The sequence below is a fragment of the Panicum virgatum genome, chromosome 1K (assembly GCF_016808335.1).
Source record: "Panicum virgatum strain AP13 chromosome 1K, P.virgatum_v5, whole genome shotgun sequence".
In the NCBI taxonomy this organism is placed as follows: Eukaryota; Viridiplantae; Streptophyta; class Magnoliopsida; order Poales; family Poaceae; genus Panicum; species Panicum virgatum.
In genome coordinates, this window is record NC_053136.1 from 36392797 (window position 1) to 36406672 (window position 13876).

General features: G+C 45.3%; 1 protein-coding gene across 2 annotated transcripts; it reads right to left on the reverse strand.

The window, feature by feature from the left end:
- Positions 1–1366: 1366 nt before the first annotated feature.
- Positions 1367–5354, reverse strand: LOC120705216 (MLO-like protein 1). 2 transcript variants are annotated; one of them, XM_039989695.1, is made up of 14 exons: positions 4917–5354; positions 4759–4816; positions 4404–4636; positions 3894–4010; positions 3770–3821; positions 3563–3654; positions 3385–3459; positions 3212–3300; positions 3060–3109; positions 2845–2885; positions 2436–2645; positions 2128–2195; positions 1988–2048; positions 1367–1642 (listed from the first exon to the last, which is right to left on the reverse strand). In XM_039989695.1, exons 1-14 carry the CDS (start codon positions 5049–5051, stop codon positions 1607–1609), a joined length of 1317 nt encoding a protein of 438 aa, XP_039845629.1. In that variant the 5' UTR covers positions 5052–5354; the 3' UTR covers positions 1367–1606. The 2 variants fall into 2 exon arrangements, with proteins under 2 accessions (XP_039845629.1, XP_039845623.1); XM_039989689.1 differs by having other exon boundaries at positions 1367–1719; positions 4917–5352.
- Positions 5355–13876: the final 8522 nt, after the last annotated feature.

A 13876-nucleotide genomic window follows, 5' to 3' on the forward strand; every position in this document is an offset into this window, starting at 1 on the left:
CGACCACCCTCCCGACGAAGAAGCTGCAGAGTTTAGAAATGGCACCAAGAGAAGCATATCGGGAAAACCAACACGTCGTATAGACGATGAACGTGTAGGCCAAGCAAGATGGCCATCGGCCATCACCTCGCCGGTGAAGAAGGGGACAGACGCCACCGACCGCATCCACCCCACCACGCCGGAGAAGAAAACACCCATAAGGGGATGTAAACCACCAGATAAGGTGGGATCTAAACACCAACCCGGTCTCCCAAGTTGGTAAACATACCTCCAGCGGCCTTCGCCATAAACGCCATCGTCGGCGCCGACAAAGACGAAGAGGGAACAGAAGAAAAGGCCGACAGAAACTGGAACCCGAAGTCCAGATCCGCCGAGCTCTTCCATTATTCTCCATGGAGCTTCGTCGGAGGAGGAAGCAGCAGATTCGTCGACACCGCCGCCAAATCTACCACCCCAGGAATAGCCAACGGCACCCAGGAGCACAAAAGCAGTAGCAGCCATTGAAGGCGCCACCAAAACCCTAACCCTACTATATATGTAGCTCTATACTAGGGGACTCAATCCGCAGCCGATTCAGCCGGTCGCCCTCCTCCTCCAACGCCGACGAGGGCGCCAGAGGCGAGGACGACGGTGAATCGACGGAGGAATCGGGAAATCACCCTCCGGTCGCCGCTCTCTACTGTTGAGGTCGAGAGAGGTCGAGAGAGAAGAAAGAGTGCTCAACGGTGGCCTCGCTCAGGGGGCAGCCCAGCGTTCCCCGGCCCACTGCCCACAACCGTAATGGGGCGATGACTGGATGGTCATGATGACGGCATGCGAAGTGGCGTGAGTTGAAGGCCTCTCCGGTCTCCCATCCCTGAGGACGAGTAGATGGCACAGCTAGTACTGTGCTCCTTTCAGCGAGTCTGGTTGTGCGCGCGGGCGAGGTGTACAATGGGTACGGGCCAGTTTGACCCAGACGTCCACTCCCATCAGCGCAGAGCTCCATACGCACTCACGACAAAGTCTTGGAGTGCAGTCCCAGCCCTTGGTTGGGGAGCTGCCACGTGTTCCTCTGAGCGAGGTCGGGAATCCTACGAGCTGGGTCTTTGGCCTGTCGTTCTCACTCATGGTTCGCGGGCTTGTTCGAAGCCATGGGCCCATCAAGATGAAACTTATGTTGTTGATAGTTTGATTTGAAAGAAAAATTGAAGATATTAGGTTTTGTTAGGTCCAACACAATATGATAAGTGGATTATATTAGGAAACTCTATCCTTAGTCAAGATTGTTGAAGGTACAAATTGAGTAGAAATGAGGTAGTGTAGACATTACATGCACCTTTGATTTCCATAATAGATCAGTGCAGTTGGATGGAAAAACACCAAATGAATGTGTAGCATGGAACTAAAATGACTGAATTACTTTAGAGGTATTGAACAAATATCTAAATTTACAAGAATTTGCATATAAAACAAATCTAAAAAATTCTGAATTTCCAAATATATATACAATATGCATTAGCAATTACACTCATGTACTCAATTAGTCAGCCTAGCAGTCCCTTGTTCCATTGCTGACACTCTTCGTTGGTTCACCATTTGAATTCCCTCACCATCACGTGAACGATCACCTACATTTGTTGCTGACATCATTGTACGTTTCCTAGCATTTTGAGCCCATTTGGTGAGGCCTTTAGATATATTCTCATCGAACATTGCTTTCTTAAATGAACTTCCCATCTTCATCAATAAAAGAATATATAAAAAACAACATCAAAACTTAGAATTAATTAGAGAACATTAACAATCTAGGATTGTACTTATACATCAATACACATGCATGGCATGGATTGAATATCTTACCAATTAATATCCATGTTAATTTTATTTAATAAACTTAAGTGTTGTTCAGAGTGGATAATTCACTAAAGCAAAACACAAGAAACAATATGTGTATTGAAAATAAATAAATTCAGTTTGAACACCCAAGTAAATTTAGTCAACATACCTGTGAGATTATAGCATAGAGTGGTAGAGTGCTGTAACCGCATAGGAGTTGGCTGATCACACTAAATAATCCATAGAAATAATATGAGTTCATGATTTATTACAAGTTTAAAAGCTTCTAATATAATATTTATAAGATACCTTATCACAAGTCGAGCAATAACATATGCTGGTTTTCCCATAATGCATGATTTAAATCCATATGTAACCTGCAAGGTTCATTACATTTTAAGAGGACAGATAATTTCACAATATGGTGTAAATTAAGGAGAACATGTTAAGGTTGTTTGATATGGTATTATATATTTTTCAATTTATGATTGTGTCAATTATTCATGATAAGTTTCAATGCTAAATTTTAGACAAGAATACAATCCATCATGCGATTGCAAGTTTATCCTATGATCCATGCTTGGTAGGATGTCAAGGGTATAGTTTAATGATCTTACCAACAACCAAAAGAAAAATGCAATCTCAAATGCATTTTGGAACAAGACAATGTGGATCAAGAGGAGGACTAGTTTAGGCCGGCCAAACCAAAAGTGTTCATCCGAAGGAGACACAACTAGATCCCCTTCTATTGCCGTATGCTTTTGGGCAACCTCGAGAGCCAATTCAGTAATAATATGCTCCATCTTACTTCCAACCACAAGTAGCACCTGTAAGGAAGAAGATACATTAAATATGTTACAAATATATTGGTGAAATAGAACCTTATATAGTAACCTTACTATAAGATAATCATTTTAGCATCAAGGTGCATGATTTTAACTTCCAGACTTATTAGATGAAACAATTGGAATTTGTGTATATTAATGTATTTGAATATTTATATTTACAATATTGTTATTTACTTACAATGAAAGGGACTGCCGATATCCATATGTAGACATACCATCCTATGACCACACAACAAAAGAACGGTGTTAGTATTCACATAGGCTTAAAACATTTTAATATAGTCCAAACAAATATCAGTGATAAAAGATGAGTGATGAAAAAATTCATGAAATGTTTTGTATCTTATATAGCTATAATGAAGAAGTAATACTCATTTAGCATACAAATTGTACCGTGAACATTCAGTAATAAGAATATAATAAGCAAAGCCCAAAGGTACCAACTGCAACAAAAAAAAAGCGCATTAGTTCATCAACCATGTCATTTTAGCATTACTAAACTATGTGAAACTAACATATATTAGCATGGTAGCTTCAGCATTTACCTTATCCCAACAACTTTCTTGAAATCAACCTCCAGTGCTCTATTCATATAATCATAAAAATTAAATTTTGGATGCCCCCTACAATGTTTCTACAAGACAAATAATAATATCAAGATATTTTACATATACCATGCTATTATAAAAAGGGCATTAGAGAGTGTATTAATAACTACCATGACGAAGCCAAGTCTCAGGGTTGTGTAGTCCTCCTCAGTGACTGACCCATAAAATTGTTTGAAGAAGGCACGCTAAAGTTAAAGGCATATTTACTATTAGTTTGTATCCAGTTGGTGTTAACATCATACATCATGTTCTGATATTATATAAAAAAATACATGGGAAGTAAGATACCAGCCAACCGAAAATTCCCCATCTTTTCCCATGGCCTTTGAAGTGAGATTGGATAAATTTGAATTCTTGCACATGTTTGATCATTTGAGGACCTAGAGATGTTGACCCAACAACACATAATGAGCATTGCAGTTCCATCACAGCTTAAAACAAAAGCTGTGTATAGTTAATAATCACTTGCCAAACTAGGAGGTGCTTGTGTCATACCATTATCATCATTTTGTTGGATCTTCTCCTCCCAGTGTTTCCATTTTCTTGTCTGAGATGAACAAAATATTTAGAAAATGGATGTGATAAGTCGATTTAAGCACGAAGCTTCACGTTCGAATACCTGTGTGACTCCAAGAATAAGTGTAACAGCACTGAGAACCACGTGCGTGACTGCTAGGGCAAAGATAAAAATGTGCAGCTGATGAATGGCTTCAATAGAGAGAATTGGAACTTTGCCCTGCATTAGAATGTGACAGCACAGAAGGGTGTGAGCTGTGCATGAAAGATGAAGCGGGCAGTGGTAGGAAAATGGCAACACCTTCCTCAACAGCATAAGAAAACAACATAACGACTCTACAAAATCACTTCTCTCAAGAAAAAAACTACTTTGAAACGTAAGAATAACTCAAAATCATAAATAAAATAGCTTATTTGCAAAATAAGACTTTTAGTTTTCTCTGAATGGATGATCTTCTTGTAAACGGAAGCTGGTCAGACTTCAGAGGGTGTTGTTTCTCAAAAAAAAAAAAAAGACTTCAGAGGGTGTCCTGAACGCCGGTTGCCACGCACAGACCGGGGTTACCGTGATCCCGTCCGATCGGGCAAATCAAGCAGGGCAGATGGCGCGCACCTTTTTCAGGCAGTAGTCGCTGGAGGCGCCTCCTCCGGCGAGGAGCCTCCTCGCGCCGCCCAGGACGCCGGTGAACGCGGCGGCGCCGTAGTGCGCGGCTTCCCTGGCGGCGCGCGGCGGCGGGCGCGTGCACGGCAGCAGGTGGCGCATGACGCTCTCCTGGACGCATATCTTCTGCGTGGCGCCCTGGAAGACGTTGAGCATCAGGGAGATGAACCCCAGCAGCATCAGCTCTGCGCATCGGTCACAAAGGAAACCGTTAGAATTGCTGGGCCATCACGTACGTTCTTGAGGCAACGGCGATCGAGAGGAGAACGATTATGATGTTGTTGATGATGATGGCCAACCGACTAACCTTCCTTGACCTTGAGGAGGGCCTCGTACAGCGGCTTCCGATGGCTTTTCGACAGCCTCTGTTGTAGCAGGAGAAGGCATTAATTAGAACAAGCAAGGGCCAAATAAGTAAAGCAGAGATTGGTCACGGAGAACATGTCTGATGAACCGGCGGAGGACCTTGCCGAGGCGGTGGAGCAGGCGCTCGAAGAGCAGGGAGATGATGACGATGACGGAGCAGACGGAGGCGACGATCCACGTGGGCGTGTGCTCCAGCGTGATCTCCGAGCCGTCTTTGGCCCCTCCCCCGGCCATGGCGCCCGCCGCCGGAGCCCAGCAAGGGCGTTCGATCGGAGCGGTGCGCGCGGCTCTTTACTCTCCACCTTAATTACTTATTCCTGTTCTTCTTCTTCGCCGCCCAACAATGTCAAAAGGGGGGGGGGGGGGGGGGATTATGCATGCACAGAAGTGGCGAGCATGATGGCAGCAAATTAGACGTCGCCTCTTCATCATATTTAAACAAGCTTATTACGAGATGGGGCTGGTCATAAGCATTGACTTGGACGTTGAAGAGGAAAAGGAGGGAGGGAGAGAGAGAAGAGAGTAACAAGAAACAAAGGCAGCACGACGTATCTCGAGACCTTCCTATATCCCATATAGTCATATCTGCATTATTTTACCAGGTACATGCAGCTTATATTATATATCGTTTTATTTATTTATTTTTGGAAAGGAACGTGCGTTTTGTTTGTAGATTTGAGAAGACTGAGTTTTTTTTTATCTCCCGACGGATCAGTTAACGGTGCGGCGAATATCATGCTCCACACCTGTCTGCACTGGCTGCTGATGAGTTTCCAAGCTCGTTCGGACTTTGCCGTGTTTAGTTGGAGCGCAAATTTTTTTTCGTTGGAATTTTACTAATTTGAAGTACTAAATGAAGTTTATTTATAAAATTTTTTGCACAGATGGGTTGTAAATCGCGAGACGAATCTAATGATGCTAATTAATTCATGATTAATCAATAATTATCAGATAGTTACTGTAGTATCACTGTTGCAAATCATGGATTAAGTAGGCTCATTAGATTCGTCTCACGATTTACAGCCCATCTATGCAAAAAAATTTATAAATAGACTTTATTTAATAATTCATGTGTCGAAATATTTGATGTGACGTTTTTTTTGCGTTTACGAGATTTTCGGGTAAAAATCTAAACAAAACCTTTGTTGTATCTGTTACTACCTTCCATTCCATGGGTGCCAGCACGCAGAGCCTAGAAAAACCGATGGTGTGCCGCCGTGCCCTCTCTCGATGCGACTAAACCCTGCTGATCTGACGGTGTGCAGTAGCAGTAATGTGGCGATAAGACAGCGGCGCCGGTTGATCGAGAGCAGACCATGGACGGCAGCGGCAGGTACAGCAATCCGCGAATCGCCGAACACGTCAGCTGCCTGACTGAGCTGGAGGAGAGTCTGCGCCGAGTTTGTCGCCGCTTCCGTCGCCGAGCGCGTCCACTGGTCATCTACTGTTTATATCACTGGTCATCGTACTGTTCCACTGTTCATTCACTGTTCATCTGCGCATAAACAGTGCAACATCCGCTCCGCTCGGCGCTCTTATTGACCATGCTCTAATAAAGGTAGCTAGCGTCAGAGTGGAACGGATCATCGTTCTGTCGCTGTTGTTCAAGCAAGGTGCTCCTGGGGAAGAGCGTAAAGGTGGAACTGATGATCTGGGCTGTGTTTAGTTCATCTTCGAATTTCATTATTTATCTATCACATCAAATCTCTTGCCTCATACATGGAGCATTAAATGTAGGTAAATAAAAAAACTAATTATATAGTTTTGTTGTACACGACGAGACGAATCTTTTGAGCCTAGTTAGGTCTTGGTAGGACAACAATTACCACAAACAAACGAAAAATACTACAGTGTACGATGTGACCCTTTTTACCACTATTTTACAGGTCTAAACACAGCCTTGATCGCCCCCGCTCTGACGATCATCCGCCTCTGACGACGTGGTTACCGATAGAGCGAGAACGAGAAATGGTCAGCTTATTATTAACCCAACCGCGAGCAATGGGTGAAGTATAGATTAGATATACGCAATGTTTTACATCACCGGCTAAGACGTTTAGCGGCATAGTTGTCGTTACGGCATTTAGCGGGCTATAGTTGGCTTTAGCGGACTAAATATCATAGTGGTTGTCTTTTTTAAAAGCTATATTGGTCTATAGCAGAAGTTATAGCCGGTTATTTAAAACTTTGAATATACGTATCCTAGCCCAACTAGGTAAAGGCTGATCCGTATTTTGAATTTACAAGACGTATTTTGTTTCGTTAGGTAATTATAAGACTGGATTTGATTTGATCGATAATTACTTTATTGATTGATGATGTTATTAGATTCGTATACGGAAAAATTAAACCGTTCGACCAACCGGCAGGTGTGAACAGAGAAAGGAGGGCGCATCGAGCTCGCAGAAGAAAGAAAATCCATTGCTCGAGTTGCATCTGCCAGGTCCATCACGGTGAGGTGTTTTCTCCAATTCACCACTACACTGTATCTATCTTTAATTTTGAGGGTTTTCTCCTCTTTACGACAAAAAGGTACACGCTGCCCAGGCTAGTCAAGTATATGGCTGATCTGACTAGTAGTCCCAAACTCCCAACGCAAACCGGCCCGGTCGATTTCAGCTCCGCAGAAAGGAAAAGGCCGGGGAGACACAGGCCTGATTGAGAATTGAGATCCTCTCCAGTGACTGCAGTGACCGACGCGTGGGCCCGACGGGCGCCTGGGCCCGCGTGCAGTGACGGTGTGCAGAGGAGCTGATTCCGCCTAACAAGTGGCATCCTGCGCCTTCCCAAACCTGGAAAAATAAAACCATCGATCCAATCCCACTGATCATGCCCATGGTGTATCACGCGCATGCAAGAAATACTAGTAGGTCATCACTCATCACGCGCGGATGTAAACTCATCTCGAGAGAGAGAGAGGCGGATGTAAACTTCACTTCTACATAAATGGTCTTTGGTCATAAGCATTAGCCTCGGCAACTATTGGACCCGTGACGAATGATGGCTTTAGTAGTTTAGCCTCGGTTCCAACTGATAGAGGACGACCGGAAGCTTTAGTCCAACCCGGACTAAAACTAACCTTCTAGTCTCGGTAGTCTCGGTTGGTGGCTTCAATCTGGACCAACGGTCCTGGTCATTTAGTCCCGGTGGTAACATCAACCGGAGTTAAAGGATGACCCTTCAGTCTCGTTTGGTAGTCCCAATCCGGACCAAAAGAGTCTTTAGTTCCAATTGGTAGCTCTTACTAGGACTAAAAGTTCTTTACGAGTTAGTTTAAAAGGAAGGTATCTCATTCATAGTCACATGGGCTGTGTAGGTGGGGTGGGAAGGAAGCTACGTGCAAAGTGAGATATCTCAGATTTGAATCCTGGGTCGCGCAGAATATTTTTTACTTTGCACATATCCTTTAATCCCGGTTATTAGACTCGGGATTAAAGTTTGTGTGACCTCAGCCCTGGACTGCGTATCTCGGTTCGAAAATCGGAACTAAGGCTAGTCGAGAACCGGGAGAAAAGGCCGTCTCCACTAGTGCTTGGAGTCGGAGATGAATGAGATGATGAAAGTTTCGTTGACAAAATTGGGTTACGGTGCAGTAACCAGTTGCCAGGCGCCAGCTGCCGCATGATTCCATTCCATCCCATTCGACGGGCGCGGATTGCGGTCGGGCAAGGGAAGTGACCAAATCGGACAGGGACCCGCTGGTTCTCGGAAGGAGCATCGCAGCCGCATCGTCCGTCCGTGTGTGCTGGATTGGATGATGCAATGTATATGGTCGTAGTTGGTCTACTTTGTGTCCTCGCTCCCTTATCCTTACTACTGCTGGCTTCTTTGAAACAGCTTACAGCCTATGAAGAAACCATGAGCGATGCAATCCTGCACGGTTTTCAATTCCACGCTTAGACTGACTCCAACAGCGGAGGAAAATCCATTTTTCATCTCGAGTTGGTACTGTGCATCGCAAAATCCCTCTCCAACAGCAGAGGCAAAAACCCGAGGCAGTTTCCCTCCGAGGAGAGAGGAGGTGTAAAAATGCATCCCCTCTCTCCTCGAATGCATTTCGCGAGTGGTGGCGGCGACGCGGAGGGTGCACGGGGGCGGCGGCGCGGAGGAGGAATGCCGGTGGGAGGCAAGCGCGGTGGAGGAGCGCCGGCGGGAGTCGAACGCCCCGCGGCATCGAGATCTGCTGCCGCCGCCGGCCCGAAGCTGCTGCTGCCGCCACCGCAGAGAGCCGACGCCGGAGCTCGAGCCCAATCCATGGCCGCCTGCGCGGGCCTGCTCTGCCACTGGAGAAGGGGACGGCGGCCCCGAGCAGGAGCAGGGGAGGGGCCGCGGCGGGAGAAGGGGACGACGACATGGGCCTGCTCTGCCGCGGGAGAAGGGGAGGCCGCCCCGTCGGGAGGGATGAAGGAGGGAGCAACGGGCGGCGCCGCTTCTCCATCCCCGCGGCCGGGGCGGGCCGGTTCATCCGCCGTGTCCATGGCCGGCGGGCGCGGCCGCAGAGCAGCGGGCCAGCTGCGGCGGCGGGGCCGGCGCGGCGTCCCTCCTGCTCCGCCTCCCTTCTCCCCTCCCCTGCGACGGCGGCGGGCCTCCCTCTCTCTCCTGGCGGCTCGGTGGAGGCCGCGGCGGTGGAGGTTGGCGAGCAGCGGCTCCCTCTCCTCCGGTGGAGGAGGCGAGGCGCAGGCACGGGCTGTCCTCTCTCGGCGTGGGCAGCGGCAGAGGATTGCAAATGCGATTGTTTTGCCTCTGTCGGAGCCGGTGGGATGAGAGGGGAATGAAAAATAATGTACACAGAAAGCAAATGCCAATTTACCTCTCCAAAATGACTTTTATTGTTGGAGTCCGTCTTAGCGCCGTGGATAACTGATGAGAGAGGTATTTTTCTCCCCATTTCTCATTGGCAACCTCGTAACCGTCACCATGGCTCTTCTGCTAGTCAGCGCGTGAAGGAGCATGTTGACCTGGACCTTCAATTCAGTGGAAATGTGGGCATTGTCTAGCGGTGAGAAAGACCAAAACAGAATGAAGCATCTTCGTTCAGACCTTCCTGTTGGGACGTGCATCCATTATCATTCTGTTTTTGCCTTTGACAAGATCATCGATCAGTAAAGCAAATGTCCATTTTCTGCAAAAACTGTATCATCTCGTACCGTGTGCTGCCGTGCCCGGCCCGGTGATCTCAGAACGAGCTCGATCAACTTGACTCCCCCCAATTCATCCTCTGCCCCCCCCCCCCCCCCCCCTTCTTCAATTCTTCGTCTCCACGTGAAGCCAGCCAGCCCGTGCGTAGTAGACGACAGCGACGCCGCGGAAACCAACATTGACTGGACTGAGCCTGCTGGACGATCCAAAGCAGGCGTTCCGTGGATTGAGAACGGCCGATCAGAGAGGTATGTGCAGAGAGAAGATCGACTACTAGCTAGAGGGCCTGCTGCTAGTCGCGCTAGCTGCTGCTGGGTACGTGATGATGATCTGATCCAGCGAGCTTACCGGCAAATAAACCACCTCATCGCGTTGGCATTTCCACGCATCTCCCAAACGAATCATGCATGCGTCGCGCGGTGGGAATGCGCGTTGGCTAATTAGCCAGCAAATCAGCAGGTTGAACGTGCAGCGAGATTAAAGAAGGGCTGCGGTCCTTGCACTGCGTCGACCGGACCTAGAGAAGCAAAGGAAATGATCAAGCTGTTCGAGTTCGATCTGCCAGGTCGATCCGTCGCTGCAATGACCTTACTGGCTAGTAGCTAGATGAATTGGATCGGATGAGCCGAGCCACGAGAGTGTGCGAAGGGCGTCTCGGTCAGAGACGATGCTAATTTTATTCCATCTGTTAGCAATATCTTCAGTTCAGGTTTGTCTGATGAAGTAGCTATCTGGAGCCTGCACTGACGACTGACACAGACGCATCTATATGATAATTACAGTAGAGTAAATTGCGCCCACTATATAACAACTTGTCAAGTAAGTGCAAATTGGTCCAACAACTTGTAAAATGCTCAATTAGTACAATAACTCGACATGTGGGTGCAGATCAGTCCAACAACTATTAAAATGTTCAATTTAGTGCAATAACTTGGTAAATAGGTGCATTCACACATCAAACATTACACACCAATATAACTAATGCAAAGTATCAATAATGAGTATATTCACATTAAGACAAATTATTAAGTATTATTTAACCATTGATTTTCGTGTTGCACCTGCGTGGCAATGTATTTAACCACGATAAGAACCCTTAGTGTTTAGAAATTAATATTATATCTTTACATTAATTATTTTGTAAAGTGATTTAATTTTAATTAAACCTATTTAATTTGATATTCAATATTGAGAAATTCACCCTTACTATTTTTGATATGTTTGATTATATGCACTATTAAGCTAGAAAAGCCAATATGATGATACAAACTATTGATACTTTTTATGAGCTTGATACATATATTTTTAAAGCCTCCTAGATTTGTTAGAAAAGAAAAATGAGCTAAATAAATAGAAACAGACATGAGCATTGTTGAATACATATGAGCAGAAGCACAGAAGAAACCCAAGGGTTTAGGGTCTCTTTTATTGACTTCAGTGTTTGAGTGATGCTAATGGTGTAATTCTAAAATTTGATTGAATTTGAACTAATAAAAAATATACATAGTTGAAAAGCAACAACCGGATCACACGGATCACCATCAATAATTTCCATGTATAATAGTTAAGAATTATTGACGTTTATCTACTTTGCTTAATATGTTGTTGTTGTAATGGTAGTTAAATAACATATTATTTTTAATAAAACCATAATTAATTTATTTTGGGAATAAAATTATTGGTGTCCATTGCGACACGAAACCTATGGTCAAATAATATGTTCCGACGTGAATATACTCTTTATTGTAACCTAATGTTAGCAAACACAGTGTCGTGTAATATTTCGACTGTGAATGCACCAATTTACCAAGTTATTGCACTAAATTAAGCTATTTCTAAGTTGTTGGATCAATCTACACTTAGTTGTCAAGTTATTATACTAAACTGAGCATTTTATAAATTATTGGACTAATCTGCACCCACTTGCCAAGTTGTCGTATGATGAGTGCAATTTATAATAAGCCTGTCGATTTGGGCTCGAATTGAATCATGGAGTGGTCAAATGGGGCAGCGCGCGAGTGGGTTGTTGGAACGAGCAGCCGCGTCGTGGACGTTTACGGTCTTGAATTGCATCGAGCAAGAGGAGCAAAAGAAATGAGTTGCTCGGGTCCAGGTCAATGCGCGATGAGGTAGATGAATTCAAGGAGGCAGTATGCGAGAGGCGCCTCGGTCAGAGATGCTAATAATTTTGTTCAGTTTGCTGTTAGCGATGTATATCTTCAGTCCATGTTTGTCTGATGAAGTAATTAACTATGTGGACAAATGACTGAAGTGGAGTTACTGATAAGCAAGCCATCGTCATAAGCCTGTCGATTTCTGCTCCACGCACTGATAATTGGAAAGGGATGCCTGCATGCATGGCAAGTTGGCAACTGGGATTATTGTGCGCCGTTCCCAAACATGGGAAAAAAAAGTAATGAGACCATCAACCACTACTGCAGCATCGCCAGCATGCGACAGCAGTTTGGCAGCGGAGACGGAGACGAGGATCCGTCAGCTCCCGCGCGGGAAATGGTTGTCTGATACGCGCAAGTAGCATGGCATGACATTCTTGACTACCTATAGTGGTCAGTTTAAGAATCCGAAGACTTGACTGCATAACGCGCAAGTAGCCTGACTCCCGGCCGGGGGGGGGGGGGGGGGGGGGGGGGCAGGCTCCCCAAATATAAAAGCTGAGTCTCTTCTCTCGCATCCTCATTTTCTGCCCACGAGATCCAGAGAGGAGAGAGGTTGAGAGGAGGGGTGAGGGGGTAATTTCTCGACTTTCTCATTGAAATTTTTTTGTATATTTAATTCTATGATTAATATTTTTTTATTATTGCAAGCACTTAGGGTTCGGATTAGTGATTATAATTGAAGTCATATCATATTTCTAGATATTGGATTAATTAAAATAAAGTCTTTGGATGGCCAGATATGTCGAGCAAGGTGGCGTTTCAAGTTCATTACGGTGACTTCTATAGAATTACTCATGATTCCTATAGAGTAAATCTATCAGCATTGAAAAGAAGACAGTGCAGTCTAGATAAACCCCTAGAGAGGAGTTTTGAGTCCATACAGAAATGTCTTCACAGAAAGTTCAGTTTGAATCCAAAGATCCATTTGCTTACGGTTCATACCTTGACTTCCTGGAAAACTAATGGGGATTTCTGGGAGTTGACGCCTATAAGTAGTACGGAAGAATGACAACATTACATGCACGCAGCTCTTGAAAGTGTGTGGCCTCTCGCAATGGTAATTCAGATTCACCAGAAGGCCGGTGATTTAGGTGAAGGGTCAACACACAACATCTGACTGGAATGAAGAGATGAAAGAGGATAAAGAAGAAGAGAACGTGCAAGCTCCAGAACCAGAACCAGAACCACAAGGTTTAGCAGATGAATGCGGGGGGATACCTGGAATTGTGGAGGACATGGAGAAAAAAGACCAGGATGCGCGAGTAATGGAGCAATGTGGGGACTCATCGGACGATGAGGACGATGAGCGCTTCCCAGTGCTAGGTGAATGGCATGAAGAGGGTTTTGGGAATCCAGTGGTACAAGATATTAGGAGTTCGGAGTTTGAATACAGAGTGAATGAGGTTGTACAAGGGGCAAAGTATCGTACCATTGAGGATGTGGAGGATGCTGTGAAGCTCTAGGCTGTATCTCTGAGGAAGGAATTCAGAGTACTGAAGTTTAGCAGCAAAGAATACGAGGTGAGGTATGCAGATAGAGACTGTACATGGCGAGTGCATGCCTATAAGGGAAAGTTCAAGACACACTGGGAATGTTCAATTGTTACACCACATACTTGTAGATTGACAGGTGTTGTGGGACATCATCGTAATATCACATCAACTTTCGTGGCTAAGAAGATGTATGAGGTGATTCTTGACAAAATGGATTACGAGCCTGCATTGATAATTAGGGACATTGAAC